Genomic DNA, 17,154 nt, shown 5'->3' with positions numbered 1-17,154 from the left:
GGGCGGGAAGAGAAAGCTAAAGAACGCGTTGGTGATTTACAATGTTGGGACTCCCGGGGGAGTCCCGGGGGGGGGGGGGGGGGACACGATCATGTAGGTTTCGCTCAAGCGTCTACATCAACTCAATATCAGGTGGCACTTGAGGCATATTAATAGGACTCTCAAGACCTCCGCCAATGCTGCGCGGCCTCAGGGCAAGCAGCCTGGCCGGGTCACGCCGGCCCATTCATTCTACAGCGCGCGTCCACGCCCACGGGAGCACACAGAATGACCTTGCGCTCTCACAAGGGGGTTACTACTTCCTCTAGAAAAGCGACCCAATCCTCCCAAAAGCCGACTCCCACACTGAAGAACTGTCTGCTTCTGGGTTCTCAAAGGCACGTCCGAGACACTAAAGGTGAACGCGCCCGAGACCAAGTCCCCCCGGCCTCGGCCCTCCATCCGGAATCCCGCCGCGCAGCCCCTCCGCCGCAGGGCCAGTTGCGAGGGGTGGGGTGGGAGGGGGTCACAGAGTAGAGCAGCTACTGCAAGGGGCGAACGTTCCCGTCCTTGGGAGAGATTCGGGGAAAGGAGTCGCGGTTTTCCGGTCGACCGGCTTCGACGCCCCCAGCCAACCCCGCCCCATCCCGTAGCGACCTCGGCTCTACTCACGCCGCGCGCAGCTCTGCCCGTAGGTCGCCATGGCGAGGCCACAGGAAGGGGTGATCTACGGGAGGGACAAGAAGTGCGGTCAGCGCGGGTCAAGGGGCCAGAAGGCGGGGGGCGGGGGGGTCCCCGACACAGAGGCGAGCAGCCGCCGGGCAGCGCGGCCATCTTGGGGAGCCAGGGCCGACCCCGAGTCGGGCTCAGGCGTCCTGTGGGCCGCCGGGGCCGAGGGGCCCCAGGGACGCGGGCGCGGCGTACCTGGTGGTCTCCGGAGAGGGGCCGCTACCGCCGCTCCGCTCGCAGCTCGGGCTGCGGGGCTCGCTCAGGGTCGGGCTGCAGCTACCCCGGCTGGAGGGCGAAGTGAAGGAGACACCGTTCCGCCCGCCGCAACCCTGTCCCCCCCCCCGCCAGGACCCCGCCGAGGCCCCCGCGGCTGTCCGCCGCGCCGGCCCCCGCAACGCCTCCCGCCGCCCACCCCGACCTGCTCCAGGATGCCCGCGAGGACCGGAGGCCGCCGTCTGCCCCCGGGGTGGGCTGCTGGTCGCCGTCGGCGGGGGCCGGAAAGGCAGAAACTGCCCGACTTCGGGTCAGGCAGCGACGAGGGCAGCCCCAGGGGCGAGGGGGCGGGGAACGGCGGCGGCGGCGCGGGAGGGACTGCGCGTGCGGGGGGTGGGGCGGAGGCCCCGCGCGCTCCTCGCGGGCGGGGTGGGGCGTCAGGCGCGTGCGCGCGCGGGCCCCGGCGCCGCTGGGCGCGGCTGCGCAGCACGGGGGTCACGTACGACTCTCCGGGGAGGGCCCCCCGCCCGCCGCGAGTCCGGGCTCTGCGGAGACGCTCCCCGCGCGCGGCGTCTGGAAGGAGTCCGCTGGGCGTTAGCTGGGTCTGCCCTGGGCAGGTGCAGCGTGCGCTTCTGCAGGACTCTCTCCAAGCCCCCGAGGGCAAACGGGGCACAAAGGCGCCACCTCCCGCCCCACGCTCGCTCGCCCCCCGCGTCCACCTCCCCGCGCGGTGTAACTGCCCGGCCGCGCCGGGCTCCGCGGGAGAGGCTCTCCGGAGCTGCCCCGCCTCCCTGCAAACTTGAGGCTGCCCTGGGGTGCCCCGCCCCCTTCCCCTGCTTCACGCCTTAGGGTTCCTCTTCTGCAGCCGCCTCCCGGTTTAGGGGATCCGACTGCTTTGCACCCTCGCCCGACCGGAGCTGTCTTGAGGAGTAAGGCTGCTAGAAAAATTTACGAATCTTGCTGAGCTGGCCTTAGAACGGTGCACTCGAGCTCCCTGACTGCACGAAGAGTGAGGACGCTAAGGGAATAAGAAAAAAAAAAAAAAAAAAAAAACGAGCTAATGAGAGAAATAGGGTCAATGGAAGCTCTGGAATCAGTCACTAATCTGAGCATTTTATCCTTACTGTATCGCAGTTTCCTCCTCGATAAAATGACAAGTTTAAATGAGACCAAGGGGTCTTTCGTGGCCTTTCAGACACACGCAATGAGCAAAGCTTTCCCCCGGCCCCTAGGGGAAGCCACCTCTGCTCAAATGCTGCCCAGCTTCCACCTTCCTCCCAAACCCGACGGTATAGACTTCCACAAGGCAGACCCGGAGTAAAGGTGCATCCTGGTGCAAGCCCAGCCAGCAACCTTGCCGGGTCTTGGTTGGAACTACTGTAAGGGATCAGCAAAGGAAGTCGTTGCTCAGGCACCAGAAAACCCTGATCAAAACTTCATTCAAACTCAGGCAGGTTGAGCTGAAATCAGCCCGGCTGCACTGCAACCTGTTTGCTCTGACCTTTTTGGTGCTTTTGTGAAGCTAATGGCAGAGACTGATGAGGTCTTGTCCCAAATGGAGCAGAACACACCACCTTCCTGAAAAACCTAGTCACCTCCATTAACCTGCAGTAGGGCTTATTCACACTGTGAGCTCTCGGTGGCATTTTTTTTTTTTTTTTAAGATTTTATTTATTCAGGAGAGACACAGACAGAGGGAGAAGCAGGCTCCATGCAGGAAGCCTGATTCGGGACTCGATCCCGGTCTCCAGGATCACGCCCTGGGCTGAAGGCGGCGCTAAACTGCTGAGCCACTCAGGCGTCCCCTCTCTGTAGCATTTTTAACCCCCCAGAGAATTTTGCTTTGCCACAGAACACAGCCTCTAGGAACACAAAGAACGTACACAATACCTAATAACCAGGAGAAGGATGATAGTAATTTATTTCAAAGTTGCATTCAGTAAATATATTTCAGTACTTTCATTCAAAGCCCTTTTGGGGCACCTGGTGTGGTCACTCAGTCAAGCGTGGGACTGTTGATTTCGGTTAAAGTCATGATCTCAGGGTCCTAAGATTGAGCCCTGCTTCGGACTTTGGATTCCAAGCTGGGCATGGAGCCTGCTCAGGCTCATCCTCATACTCTCTCCCCCTCCCTCTCTCTTTCTGTCTGCGCCTGCCCTGCTGGAGTGCACAAGCTCTCCCTCTCTAAAACAACAACACCAAAAAAATAAAAAAATAAAAAATAAATCAAAGCCCTCCAAGGCCAAAGCAGCATTCATTAGCAGCAGCCACCCCTTATAGAACGACTACCTTGTATCACCCACAGGGGAAGCAAACTACACTTAGCTGCACTTCCTGCTCTCAAGGCACTTATGGTCCAGTGTGTGTAGAGGTGTCAAGAACTATGAAGGGTCCAAGATTTTACCTTTCTTTCAAGTTAGTCTAACAAGTTAGTCTGCCATAGTTTCATAGGTTCATAAATGCTAACAGAAGACATGAGACTTGGAGGTCAGAGACTAAGGACCATTATTTGTGGCATGGCAGGCAACATAAGGTTCTGTTTAAATTAGATCCCCTTGCCCTCTCTGTCCCCAGGGGTGATACAGAATATCCTATGTAGAAGCTGTGCACTCTATGTTTATGTGTATGAGACATACGTCTCAGGAAATAAAATCTGCCCTCTACCTTAGAGAGAGACACTACCTCTATCTTTCAAGATTGTTTGCTATGCAGACATCTTGAAAAAATAGTTTGGGATAAAAGCAGTTGCAAGACTCGTAGAAACTCCATGGAAAACTGTCCCACAACAAAGGCTGGGGAATGCAGGAATTGCAAATACAGTGCTAAATGTGAGCAGAGAGGTTTGTGGGCACCATCAGACTGAGAAGACACTTGCCCTAAAGTCTGAAAGGAGAATTTATGAATAGGTCAAGGATTGGAAAAGCAAAATTCTAGAAAGAGGCATGTGCACAGCCATACATGCTTCAAGTGACAAGAATCATTTGGAAACCACAGGTAGTTAAAGCTGGGAAAACCTGTAGGAAAAGTTGAGAGATTAGTCTAAAGATGTTGGGTGGAGTCAAATTCTGAAGGTCCTCAAAGCAGCAAGTGAAGAGGAATCTAGGATGGCTGGGAGCAACACTTCTGACCTGAACAACTGGGAGGACAAAGGTTCCACTCAGTGTTGCAAGGGCTACAGGAAGAGGGACGGGTGTGAGGATGGAGGATGAGAAAGTCAGAGGAAAGAGGATGATTCCATTTCAGATAAGAATGAGCCAGGGGCCACATCTATTTTTTTTTTATTTTTTATTTTATTTATGATAGGCACACAGTGAGAGAGAGAGAGGCAGAGACACAGGCAGAGGGAGAAGCAGGCTCCATGCACCAGAAGCCCAACGTGGGACTCGATCCCGGGTCTCCAGGATCACGCCCTGGGCCAAAGGCAGGCGCTAAACCGCTGTGCCACCCAGGGATCCCCCAGGGGCCACATCTAAATGGAGTTGTCCAATTGACAATTATGAAGCCTAGGAGAAAGGAGACACTGGCATGAAAATTTTAGTTTTAATTATTGACTATCCATGGGTGTGATTAAAGTCAGTAAGAGATGGGCTAGGAATAGAGACAGTAGAAACCTTAGGAGTTATTGGCATTCCAGGGTCAAGCAGACTGGCCAGAAGCCTAAAAAGAACATTCAGGAGAGAGTATTTTCCTGGAAGTGAAAAGGGGAGAGCAGTGAGTGGAATGTTTTAATATCTTAGAACAACATTTTATTATCTGAAAGTTTCTGTGAGTTAAAAATTGGCTTAGCTGGGTGATTCTAGCTCAGGGCCTCCCACTGAGATTGCTCAATGTAGTAGCTGGGGCTACAGTCATCTGAAAGGTTGACTGTGCTGTAGAATCTCCTTCCAAAATTGCTTCCCCTTTGGCTCTTGGCAAGAGGACTCAGTTTGTCACTATGTCATCTCTCCATAGGGTTGCTTGAGGGTCCTCATGACATGGCAGCTGGCTTCCCCTAGAGCAGGTGATCCAAGAGAGAGACACAAAGCCACGATTTCTTATATGATCCAGCCTTGGAAGTCACACTGTCATTTCTGCTTTATTCTGTTAGAAGTAAGTTATATATTTTTTAAAGATTTTATTTATTTATTCATGAGAGACACAGGAAGAGAGGCAGAGACACAGGCAGAGGGAGGAGAAGCAGGCTCCATGCAAGGAGCCCGATGTGGGACTCGATCCCAGGAATCCAGGATCACATCCTGAGCCAAAGGCAGGCACTCAACCTCTGAGCCACCCAGGCGTCCCAGAAGTAAGTTATTAAGACCAGTCCGTGCTCAAAGGGAAAGAAATTAAGTTCCGTGTTTTGAAAGGAGTGTCAAAGAATTTGTGGATATAACTTAAATTACCACAATCTGGTCATATTATTTACATTTCTCTTACATGGAAAATATATTAACTTCTCCCCACGCCCTCCCCTAAACCTCCAGCTTTTATAGCATCAGCAAGAGGCTTCTCAGGTATATTTCCTTAAGTACAGCAACTCCAGTACAGGTCCTCTTGATCTGAAGACCTATGAACTAAAGAGACAAGCTGTCTGCCCCCCAACACGTACATACAATCCAACACACATGGGGTAGGACAGGCACAGGATAACTGCCTGGTCAAAAAAGGGGGAAATAGGACATACACAGGAGTCCATGCACTTTTGAAATCCAGCCAGGCAAATTTTGAAGGTTTCCTTGTTAGGATTCAGTCCTATTGCGCAGACCTAGTGCCACATGAGGTCAACATAGGGAGAGACGACCCGAGATTCACATTCCTTCTTTTCCTGCCTCAGGCTTTGTCCCACAATGTGAGGGATACACACCCATCCATGTGTCCACTCCATCCCCCTTCACATAGACACACACTCCTTGACCACTCCATGGGCTTAGGGGTATGTCACTGGCAGTTCAATCCATGCTTAAAAGGACGGACTCTGGGAAAGAAATCCATGCAGGCCCCAGAAGCAAGTTCTTAAGTGTTTCAGTGGGGAAGACAGATCTTCTGTATCCAGAGTTTGGTTCAGTTATGGAGAGGGTGAGCATGTGGACTTGTTTTTTTGTTTTGTTTTGTTTTTTGTTTTTGTCCTTGCAAACTCCTCACCCGATAGGAATAGGCACATTTTGAGAAGGGTTTGAGTAGGGCCCTCTAAGGTATGAGGCCCAGGGTGGGAGGACCCTCTTGCCCAGGTCTAAGGAGAGTTCTGGGGCTAAGAACTGGGAATCTTCATGTGATTCAAACAAACACATATAGAGATGAGAGAGAGATTAAACTATAAGCTGTGGTTATGGTTAGTATGTGGGACACTGAGATGTAAGGTTTAGCAGTTGAGCATTCTGGGTGGTGACCAGCCATGGAAGGGTGGAGAGGAAGTCAAGTTCATTGGAGTTGAGAAGGTCAAAGATGATAGGTGAGACTAGGTGGTTGGAGCTAACTGTCCTGCACGCACATATTCAATACTCGATGGTGGGATAGGCACAAGCTGCTGGCAGGGATACTGAAGTCACCAGGATGTTGTTCGGATAAGAGGTGGAAAGGAAAACTGGGAGTCAGGGCTAAAGTCCTCAGGGAACACAAGGGAGTAACCAGGAAGCTGGTCATAAAGGATACCAAGTAAAGGATGATAGAACTGATGACGGAAGTGATTTCATAGGAGGGTGATTTTATAGGAGGGTGGAGTAGTTAAAAAAAGTAGCCACGCTTCCCACCCCCAGGTCCAGCCCTTGAGTCCAAGAAGGTGCGGGTGGGGGGACGGGGGACACGACGCGACACATCCCTGCTGTGGCTCAGCAGTTGGGTGCCTGCCTACCTTTGGCTCAGGTCGTGATCCCAGAATCTGGGATCGAGTTCCACATCGGGCTCCCCATGAGGAGCCTGCTTCTCCCTCTGCCTGTGTCTCTGCCTCTCTGTGTCTCTCATGAATAAATAAATCTTTAAAAAAAAAAAAATGAAGGCATGGGCAGAATGAGCAGGCCTCCCTCTGGGAAGAGGGAACACCTATGGGTAAAGGTCCTTTTTTGCTAAGGTGAGAAGTGTGAAAGAGCATTCAGCCATGAAGTTGAAGACTTAGGGTAGTTTATTTACAGGAAGAACAAGGTTCCAGAGGGCATCAAGGGAGAAGGTGGCAAGGAGAGCAGCAGTGAGAGGACAATACAGATAGAAGGAAGCACAGGTAGGACTGGGGTGAAAACTAAGGAGGGTGAAAGTGAATAGAGAGACTTAAAATATTTGGGGGAATTAAGACCCGTGGCTGGAGGTGAGGGCCATCCTAGGATTAACTGGGCTCAAAAGTCAAGCCGGTATGTGAAAAATGCCTGAAATTGTCCATAAAGGACAGTGTGCCTGGTTTTGTGCACACGACTTTGGGCTATCATTCTCAGGTACACCGAAGCATGAAAACCACTGATCTAGGCTGCCTATCAAAGCCCAGCAGTGACTCCTAAGGGGGAAAGAGAAGCATTTGACAGCTCTCCAGAGCTCATGCAGCGTGGACTCTATTTTGATTTAGTATTTAATATAAAATGTGATGATTAAAAGAAGATGGTGGGATTACAGCTTAATAGAATACAGAGTAAGTGCAAGTTTCATGCAGTTCCTCCCAGTTGCTATTCTGGTGGAATGATTCTGGGTTGATGCAGAGACTGACATAAAAGGACTTTGCTATTTATCATGCAGTCAGCAACCTGCGCTCTTGCTCAGAGCTCCAATTAGAACACTGGCGAAACATGTTTTGGTTCCTTGGAAAAACTCACACCTTCCTTATGGACAAGCTTAGCCCAAAGTGACAGGGGAAATGAAGACAGAGAAATTTCAGTGCCTCCCCCCTTTCCCCATAGCATAAGGTCCCTGGCATAAGGAATAGGGATGACAGTTCTACTCTGCCTTCCATCACAGTCATGTTTCTTACCTGCCACCTGTGCTAACTCAGGTCACAGGTGATTCCCAAATCAGTGTTTTCAGCTTCACTTCCCTTGCCTATGCTGCTCATCCTACCTAGAATGCTTCTCCAGCCCCACCGTTTTGAGTTAAACCCTCTGATTCCTTTTAAAGCCCAACTCCAATGTACTCCCACCACAGTGTTTTTCTGATTTATCAGCTTTTACTTTCTCTGAACTTCTATGGCACTTATTGCCTTATGGCATTTATTACATGGTTTCCTAATATTTTATTATGAAAATTTCCAAACATACAGAAAAGTTGAAAGAATTGCATAATGGATGCCATACATCTACTATTTAGATTCTACAGTTTACATTTTGTTATGTTTGTTCTCCTCTCATATCTATCCATCATTCCATTCATCAATCCATCTTACCATTTTGATGCATTTCAAAGTTAGATGCAGACATCAGTACACTTTACCTATAAATACTTCAGTATGCATATCATTAACTAGAGTTTAATATTTATGTTTTTAAAAAAAGATTTTATTTATTTATTCATGAGAGACACAGAAGGAGACAGAGAGAGGCAGAGACACAGGCAGAGGGAGAAGCAGACTCCATGCAGGAAGCCTGATGTGGGACTTGATCCCGGGACTCCAGGATCACACCTTGAGCAGAAGGCAGCCGCTCAATCACTGAGCTACCCAGGCATCCCAATATTTATGTTTTTTTTTTTTTTAAGATTTATTTATTTGAGGGATCCCTGGGTGGCGCAGCGGTTTGGCGCCTGCCTTTGGCCGAGGGCGCGATCCTGGAGACCCGGGATCGAATCCCACGTCGGGCTCCCGGTGCATGGAGCCTGCTTCTCCCTCTGCCTGTGTCTCTGCCTCTCTCTCTTTCTCTCTCTGTGACTATCATAAATAAATAAAAATTAAAAAAAAAAAGATTTATTTATTTGAGAGAGAGAGAGAATGAGTGGAGGAGTGGCAGACGGAGAGGGAAAGAGAAAATTTCAAGTGGAATCCCTACTGAGTGTGGAGCCCGACTCAGGGCTCAGTCTCATGATCCTGAGATCATGACCTGAGCTAAAGCCAAGAGTCAGATGCTTAACCAATGAAGCCACCCAGGTACCCCTATCTATGGGGTTCTTTTTAAGTAAAATTTACTTATATATCATGGGTGGTATTTTTTTTTAAAGATTTTATCTGTTTATTTGACAGAGACAGAGAGCACAAGAGCACAAGCAGGAAGAGTGGCAGGCAGAGGAAGAGGGAGAAGCAAGGAGCCCAGTGTTGGGCCCAATCCCAGGACGCTGAGATCATGACCTGAGCCGAAGGCAGGTGCTGAGCTGACTGAGCCACCCAGGGGCCGGCCCTGCATCTCATGTTTTTGTTTTCTTTTTTAATACTCTGCCTTCTGCCTTCTCTGTGAACCTCTTTAATGGTGAGAACCATTTCTGACTCAACTCTATCCGTACCCACCCAATATCTAAGAATGACACTAATAATGATAAACACAATCAAAATAATCATGGCTAACACGTATCAGTCACTTTCTTTGTGCCAGGCACTGTTCTAAACACTTCATAGGCTTTTTAAAATTCTTATAACAACTCCACAAAACACATAGTATGAGATCTGCCATAGATAAGAAACATGAACCTATAGAGGTTAGGTAACTGGCCCAGGATGTAAAGCTAGTTCTTTTGGTGGGTAGAGACAAAATTTAAAGCCAGCTCTGTCTGAGCCCAGGACATACATTCTTAACCACAATTCACATTGCCTCCTCACTGTCAAAGCCTTCCCCATTGGGGGAGATTAATTATATTTATGAAACATTCAAAGGCTCCACTGCTTTGGACCACCCTTGTCATGGTGCATTAACAGAGATAGTTGGCTTTAAAAATTTCCCCTGAAAAAAAAAAAAATAAAATAAAAATAAAAATTTCCCCTGGTAAATTTATAGTAGAGGCATGAACCTCCCCAATGAAGGGAGAGGAAAGCTAGCTTCTCCATAGACCGGTCACTGGGTCACTGCTGAGAATGTTTCATGACTCAGATTCCACGGCTGCCTGCATCTACTGTGTGGCTGCCCTGTATCTCTTGGCCTGGTGTGGGAGGCAGTGGAAGGAGGGTGAGGGAGAGTTCTGAGGAAAGTCACAAGGACAGCTTGGCTGCCAGCCGCCTGGACCCTCAGTACAGAGGGAAGCTGATGAGGAAGCCAGGGCCACAATAGGCCATTATCTCTGGCTGTAGGAGGTTGGTCAGTTTGCTACTGGGTGACCCCACCACCCCTCCCACCAGTTTGAGTTCTCCTAGAACTTTGGTTGGAAATAAAGCAATTATATTTCAAGTGATTCATGGGCTATGTCTAGAGACTGGGGGAAATCCCGAGGCTCATTATGGCTGTAAGTAACCAGGGCTTAATTTTAAGGACCACACTCTTGCTCCAATCCCCACTACACACCCACTGCCAGGTAACACAACCAAGTGCATGACTCCCCTCTTCTGAACCCTTCCATAAAGCTATCAATGCCACCAGGTTAAATAGTCTAAAGCCCTCCACAATATGGCCTAACCTAACTTTCTAAGCAAGCACAGTCTTTAGAGTTTTTTTTAGCCACTATTTACACAGTGTATTAATAGAATTTACACATGTATAAAAAGCTCTGTGATCAAGCAGATTTGGGAACTGTTGGATGAGTTAACCCATTTTTAAAGTGGAACTTCTCAGAGCCTTGAGTTAATATGCATGATGAGTCTCTGAAAGGAGAATGCAATATGTTCCCAGTTAAGTTTTTTCAAGAAGGATCTCAAGAGCCTGGTGTTTCATAGAAAATGTGCTGTCTCAAATGTCACTCTCAACAGAACTATCCCCAAATTTAACCAATTCTTCTAAGCTTCTCATGGCAGCCATGAAAATGCACTGTTCAGATCAGCTGCGTGCAGAGCACAGCAGACCACAGCTCCAGCTGCTGCCTTTCTGGATCCAGTGAAACCCAGGAGGTTATTCCTAGCTTGTTTTTTTTTTTTTTTTTTTTTAAGATTTTATTTATTTAGGGATCCCTGGGTGGCGCAGCGGTTTGGCGCCTGCCTTTGGCCCGGGGCGCGATCCTGGAGACCCGGGATCGAATCCCACGTCGGGCTCCCGGCGCATGGAGCCTGCTTCTCCCTCTGCCTGTGTCTCTGCCTCTCTGTCTCTCTCTGTGTGACTATCATGAATAAATAAATAAAAAAAAAAAAAAAAAAAAAAAAAAAAAAAAGATTTTATTTATTTATTCATGAGACACACACAGAGAGAGAGGCAGAGACACAGGCAGAAGGAGATGCAGGCTCCATGCAGGGAGCCCGATGTGGGACTCGATTCCGGGTCTCCAGGATCAGGCCCTGGGCTGGGCTGAAGGTGGCGCTAAACCGCTGAGCCACCCGGGCTGCCCTTATTCCTAGCTTGTAACCGAGCATAATGATGAACAGGGATCCTCATGCACGTCCATCCCTGTCCAACATTGAGTCTCCTCTAATAGGTGACTTTGGCTTAAGGATGATTTTTTTTGGCCTGACTGAAATGTTCTTAGAACTGTGTTGCTATCTTACCCAATCTTCTTTCCTATGTAGAAATCTGAAGCTTCTCCTCCTTTGTCTGTCACAGGCACATCCCTCAGTAAATCTCTTGCACATTTAATTCTACCTCAGCATCTGCTGCTCAGAAGATGTAAACAAGCATACCTATCTCAAGTGTATTTCCAAAGCCTTCCCAGATTCAGCTCCTCCTTGGAACCTCATATCACTTTTATGGCGCCTGCCTTTATGGTCTGCACTGAGGCCTCCTAATACAGTAGGGCAGCTCCTGGAAGACACTCTTGGAGACCAACCCAGGTTTGAATCCCAACTCTGCACTTACTAGCAGTATAACCTTGAGGAAATGCTTCAAAAGCTGCATATGGGGGGTGATACCACTATTTTACAAGGTCTGATTAAGTGAAACATTATATTTAAAGCACTAAACATATAACAGGTGCTCAAAAATAGAACAATGACCATTCACACTCAATTGTGTTTTTTCTACTTTCCTTTATCAGATTATAAGGACCTGAGGGTGGACAGTGTGATTTTCATCTTTAACTCCTCTGAAGGGCCTGAGATATAGGTGTTATTCATAGTGGATCAACAAATTGCTATTAAATGAAGTGGAAAAAAATGCGGAAGGAGAGGAGTATCTCAGAGAAGAGGGGTAGAAGGGCCAATCAGGAGAGTCAGTTAATAGTATAGGAACGTAAATACCCAAAATATATAATACATGTATAAAATAGAAAATGTTTATACATATGCTTATATGTTATGTTTATATATGCATATATATACATCTATAAGTTATGTATGTTTTATATATATGTTCTAATATGTATTTATATTTAAATATATAAGTATAATATAAATATATAAGAACCATGATTTCAGAAATAACTGCTTAGAAGAGGGCCAGGAAGACTAAAGATGTGCTCCTTTGCAAAGGTTGCATTCTAAGCCCTGTAAACACAACCTGGAAGGGCAATTTCAGCAGTACAATCCTCATACCTAAACTCAGTGCAACTAGGAAAAAATGGCAGCAATTGCAAAGGAAGGAAATTGCAAAGATGGATGAGAAACAACATGTCAATGAAGAGACACAGAATATACAGAACCAGAGGTTTCCGTCCAAGTTTGGAGTACTGTCTTCTTGTTTAGTTCAGGATATCAAGCCACCTTGATTTTAGCCTAGCATGGAAGGGGAAACCACAGCAGTGGTGGCGCCCAGAATAATCTACTCTGGGTCTTTGCAGGAGGAAGCTACTGGATTTTCTAGAGTGCATGTCTATCTGCCCAACTATGGCTCCATCCCTGGGAGCTCAGGAAAAGACATCACCTGTCTCAGGAGTCCAACATTGCTCTCTGATGGGACGGAAGGCCTTCATACTCATCTCAGCTTTTCCCAAAGCTTATTAATTCCTTGAAACCCCAACTCCAGGAAATTTTTAGTAAAGTACAAAAATCATAGCTGAAAAAAAAATGCCTAAGGCCCTGTTAGTAAAGCACAGCCTAGCATTGATGGCCTCTTTCCTTTCCCAATAGATGTGTGTTCATGTGTAGATTCCCTCCCCAGGTAACATACCTTCTATTCTAACAGGATGACGTTCCATGACTGGCCTATATTTTCTTCATTTAAAATCCTTTATGCCACAGGAAAGCTCTATGAATATATGTGTATAGAAGTTGGGTTTTTTTTTTTTTTTGCTTGTTTGTTTGTTTGTTTGTTTTAAAGTATTTATTCATGAGAGACAGAGAGAGAGAGAGGCAGAGACATAGACAGAGGGAGAAGCAGGCTCCTCGCAGGAAGCCATATGTGGGACTTGATCCCCAGACCCGGGATCATGACCTGAGCCAAAGGCAGAAGCTCAACCACTTGAGCCACCCAGGTACCCTGTTGGGTTTGTTTTTGTTTTTTGGGTTTTTTGTTTTGTTTTGTTTTGTTTTTTGAGGAGGAGGAGGGGGAAATTGGGAGGGGTTGCCTGTTAAAAGTCAAGGCTTCTGCTACAGCTCCCCTACAAGTAGAAAGTCACCAAGCTCACAAGGTTTACATCTAGGGGCCAAGGTGTACCCAGGGACATCTCCTTCATCTTCTCCAAAACACCATCAATTTTCTGTGTTTCCAGCAATCTTCTGGGACAAGCTACAAAGACACACCATTTGAATGAATCATTCTGCTCTCAGTCTGTAATGCCAAGACTTCAAATATAGTTAATTCAGATTAACTAGGTCCCTCTGACAAGAGTTGGCTTGACTGAATCATAAAGCATATTAAAAGGAATTCAGTTGTATTGCCTTCAGGAATCTAGTGGAACTATGCTAATAAATTGCTCCTCAGTAAGGATCTTAAGGGCAATCTGTTTTAATGAACAGATGAGAATATTTTCTAATTCAGTCCATCAATTGTTTATGTGGAAAGGGCTACTTGTCAAGTGTTTGATGGTTACCTGAAACGTTTGCTCTTGTTAGCTCTTGTTTATGTCCCAGTATTTAAGTTGAACAAATCTGTTGATAAATGGTGTAACATAAAGGATCCAGTTTGTTATTCCTTCAAAATTAACAAAGTCCTAATTAATGTCACAATGGCTCTGTTAGCATGAAATCAAGCTACTGGATTCATCACTCAGAAGGAACACTCTGCTTTTGCATGGGCTATTCTTCTAGCCCTGGGGACATCCCTATCTTTTTAGATTTTTGTCACACATGTTCCTTCCTCTCACACTTTTTTTTTTTTTAAGATTTTATTTATTTATTCATGAGAGAGAGAGAGAGAGAGAGAGACAGAGACATAGGCAGAGGGAGAAGCAGGCTCCCCGCAGGGATCCTGATATGGGACTCAGTCCCAGGACCCCGAGATCACGCCCTGAGCAGAAGGCAGAGGCTCAACTGCTGAGCCACCCAGGCACCCCCTCACACTTCCTTCTATAAATGTTTACTAAGCAATTAGTGTGTGTCAGACACTGCATTAAAATGAAAGTTTTAATGAGTCAGAGACTCGTTTTTAATGATGAGTCTCTGACTCATTAACAATGAACTAGAAAGGGAGACAACCATGAACAAGGACTGTAACGTGCTGTAGGCACAAGGATCGCTATATGAACAGAGAACCATGGATTATGAAGGAGTCAGTTCACCCTGAGAGCATCAGGAAGGCCCCAGAGTTAAACAGATTCTTAAAAATGGAGGACATGTTTATGTGGCCAGCTAGGAGGGAATGGGCAGCACATAAGGAAAGATGCCTAGGCATGATAGAGCATGGTGTGTTCAACAAACTGCAAATAATATGGCAGGAATGGTACAACAGATGGGATGTCAGGGGAGGAAATAGTCAGAAGAGGGGTTACTTAATTAACAAGGGCAGGCTGGAGAGGTCAGTGGAGGCCAGATCAAGGGGAGCAAGGGCTGGCTGTTCTCCATGCTGGGCCCACATCACATCAGGAGTATATTTAGGATGATGGCGACAAACTAGGATGCAACAATGAAGCGAGAGGGCAAATCTGGTCCCTATACTCCATCTTGGCTACGCACAGGTAAAAGTCTAAATTTGTGATTTCTTAACAGAAAAATTTTGAAAGCATATGTGTTGGTCCATCTAATTCCAGGCAAAGCCAAATGAGAATGCATCGGTGAGTCACCAATGAGATTGCATTTAAGATATATAGCCTCAGAGCCAAGACCAGCCTTGTGAAAACAGACTTCAGGACAATATGGAACTGGATATTGGCCAAGAAGGCTGGAAAACCACCTCTGACCTCCTAAATAAAGCCAGGCCTTTCAAACTATAGAAGACCAGTGGGAAGGGGTGTTAGAAATAAAATGCACGGCATATCAGTTATCTAATGCAACCTAACAAATGCACTAAAGCTTAGTGTTTTAAGATAAATTATGTCTATGAATCTGCACATTGATTGGACAGTTCTCCTGATCTCTATTGGGCTTACTCATGCAGCTGTCTCAGCTGGTAGGTCAGCTAGAGGCTGGGCTCACCCGGGATCGTTTGGTAAGCTGGGCCTCTCTCTATCTTACATGATCTTTCATTTTAGGTTCCTTTATGGCACAGCCATTTCAGGCCAGCATCCCAAGAGGGTGAAAGTGGTAGCCTCATGAGTCACATATCAGCATGTCCACCACATTTTATTAGTCACAAAGACAGTTACTGTAAAGGAGTGGGGAAATAGACTTTGTCTCTTGAGACAGGGAGCGGTAAAGTCATACTACAGAGTGTGAGTCTACCACAGAAGGCTCGATCCCTATTGCAAAAACACCTGTATTATGTGTGTGGAGGGGGAGTCCCAAAGTGCGGAAAAGCATAGAGACTAGGAAGCTGAGTGGCCAAAATTCAACCAAAGCCCTCAATGAGTACAATTTAGAGGGCCACCTAGCAGAAAAGGCTTATCAGGGCAAACATGAAGGCTAGCAAGAGAGTCCTATATCAAAAGAGGGTATACTGCTCATCCTCACACACTGACCGTCTGACAGGACTTTTAGGGAGGTTTGGTTCAGATACGGTAATTCACCTATTATACTCCAATAATATCTTTTTTATTTATCTGGGACTATTACCTCACTGTCTTCTTCAAGCACCTTGTGAAGTGAGAACAGAACTCTTGGGGATCCCTGGGTGGCTCAGCGGTTTAGCGCCTGCCTTTGGCCTGGGGCATCATCCTGGAGTCCCGGGATCCAGTCCCACGTTGGGCTCCCGGCATGCAGCCTGCTTCTCCCTCCTCCTGTGTCTCTGCCTCTCTCTCTCTCTCTCTCTCTCTCTCTATCATAAATACATAAATAAATAAATCTTTTTTTAAAAAAAAAGAACAGAACTCTTCTTTTAGAGATAAGACTGGAAGTCTCTCCAGTCTTCTAGAAGGTGGGCACAAGGGTCAGGCTTCTCATAATTCCCTCTCAGTTTCTGTCCTTGTCCCTGATGCCCACTGAGAACTCCCTCCCCAGGTCCCTCCTGTGTGGGTGGTTAAGTCATTCCCTGGGGGTGTGATAGCCTCAGTTCTTAATTCACCAGCATCGGAGGCTCTATATAAAGAGGACCTACGTCCTGTATGCCAGTTTGTGGGCAGAGGAATTGCCCAGATAAGGACAGTGTAATGGGGCTTTGGGAAGGTGACATTCAAAATCAGCCCTCGGGACGCCTGGATGGTTCAGCGGTTGAGCGTCTGCCTTCAGCTCAGGGCGTGATCCCAGAATCTGGGATCGAGTCCCTGTGAGGAGACCACTTCTCTCTCTGCCTCTCTCTCTCTCTCTCTCTGTGTGTGTGTGTGTGTCTCATGAATAAATAAATAAAATCTTAAAAAAAAAACAACGAAAAACAAAAAACAAAATCAGCCCTCTTCTCCACTACTGGGTATTTACGCAAAGAAAACAAAAATACTAATTCAAAAAGACATATACACTTTTATGTTTACTGCAGCATTATTTACAATAGCCAAGCTATAGAAGCAATTCAAATGTCCATCAATAGAGGAACAAAGATGTGGTGTGTGTATGTAATGGAATATCAATCAGCCATAAAAAAGGATGCAATCTTACCATTTGTGACAACATAGCTGATTCTACAGAGTATTATCTAAGTGAAGACAAAGAAAAACAAATATGATTTCAGTTATGTGTGAAATCTAAAAAAAAAAAAAAAAACCAAATGAACAAAAAAAACCCCCAGAAACAGACCCATAAATACAAAAAACAAAGTGAGGGGAGCACCTGAGTGGCTCAGCCAGTTAAGCGTCTGCCTTCAGCTCAGGTCGTGATCTCCGGGTCCT

General features: G+C 47.0%; 1 protein-coding gene and 3 long non-coding RNA genes across 5 annotated transcripts in view; 2 read left to right on the top strand and 2 right to left on the bottom strand.

Annotated features, from left to right (window-relative positions):
* Positions 1-1,062, bottom strand: part of VDAC2 (voltage dependent anion channel 2) — a 12,428-nt gene extending 11,366 nt beyond the window's left edge. Inside the window, exons 1-2 of the mRNA XM_038534444.1 lie at positions 904-1,062; positions 652-706 (exon numbers count right to left, since the gene is read on the bottom strand). Coding sequence (XP_038390372.1) covers positions 652-682 — 31 coding nt within the window. The 5' untranslated portion in view covers positions 683-706; positions 904-1,062. The remainder of the gene's footprint in view (positions 1-651; positions 707-903) is intronic.
* LOC111095496 lies at positions 21-9,099 on the top strand. The gene is made up of 3 exons (XR_005357985.1): positions 21-397; positions 4,873-5,010; positions 9,044-9,099. It is a non-coding gene; the product is annotated as an uncharacterized LOC111095496 (long non-coding RNA).
* On the bottom strand, positions 1,389-17,154 carry LOC111095498. The gene is made up of 3 exons (XR_005357988.1): positions 17,096-17,154; positions 16,925-16,961; positions 1,389-1,939 (listed from the first exon to the last, which is right to left on the bottom strand). It is a non-coding gene; the product is annotated as an uncharacterized LOC111095498 (long non-coding RNA).
* LOC111095497 lies at positions 9,123-15,575 on the top strand. 2 transcript variants are annotated; one of them, XR_005357987.1, is made up of 3 exons: positions 9,123-9,266; positions 11,472-11,698; positions 14,989-15,575. It is a non-coding gene; the product is annotated as an uncharacterized LOC111095497 (long non-coding RNA). The 2 variants fall into 2 exon arrangements; XR_005357986.1 differs by lacking the exon at positions 14,989-15,575 and adding an exon at positions 12,643-13,071.

This window comes from Canis lupus, chromosome 4 (genome assembly GCF_011100685.1).
Source record: "Canis lupus familiaris isolate Mischka breed German Shepherd chromosome 4, alternate assembly UU_Cfam_GSD_1.0, whole genome shotgun sequence".
NCBI classification, from domain to species: domain Eukaryota; kingdom Metazoa; phylum Chordata; class Mammalia; order Carnivora; family Canidae; genus Canis; species Canis lupus.
Note: the sequence above shows the minus strand (reverse complement) of the source record. Positions and strands in the feature narration are given on the sequence as shown.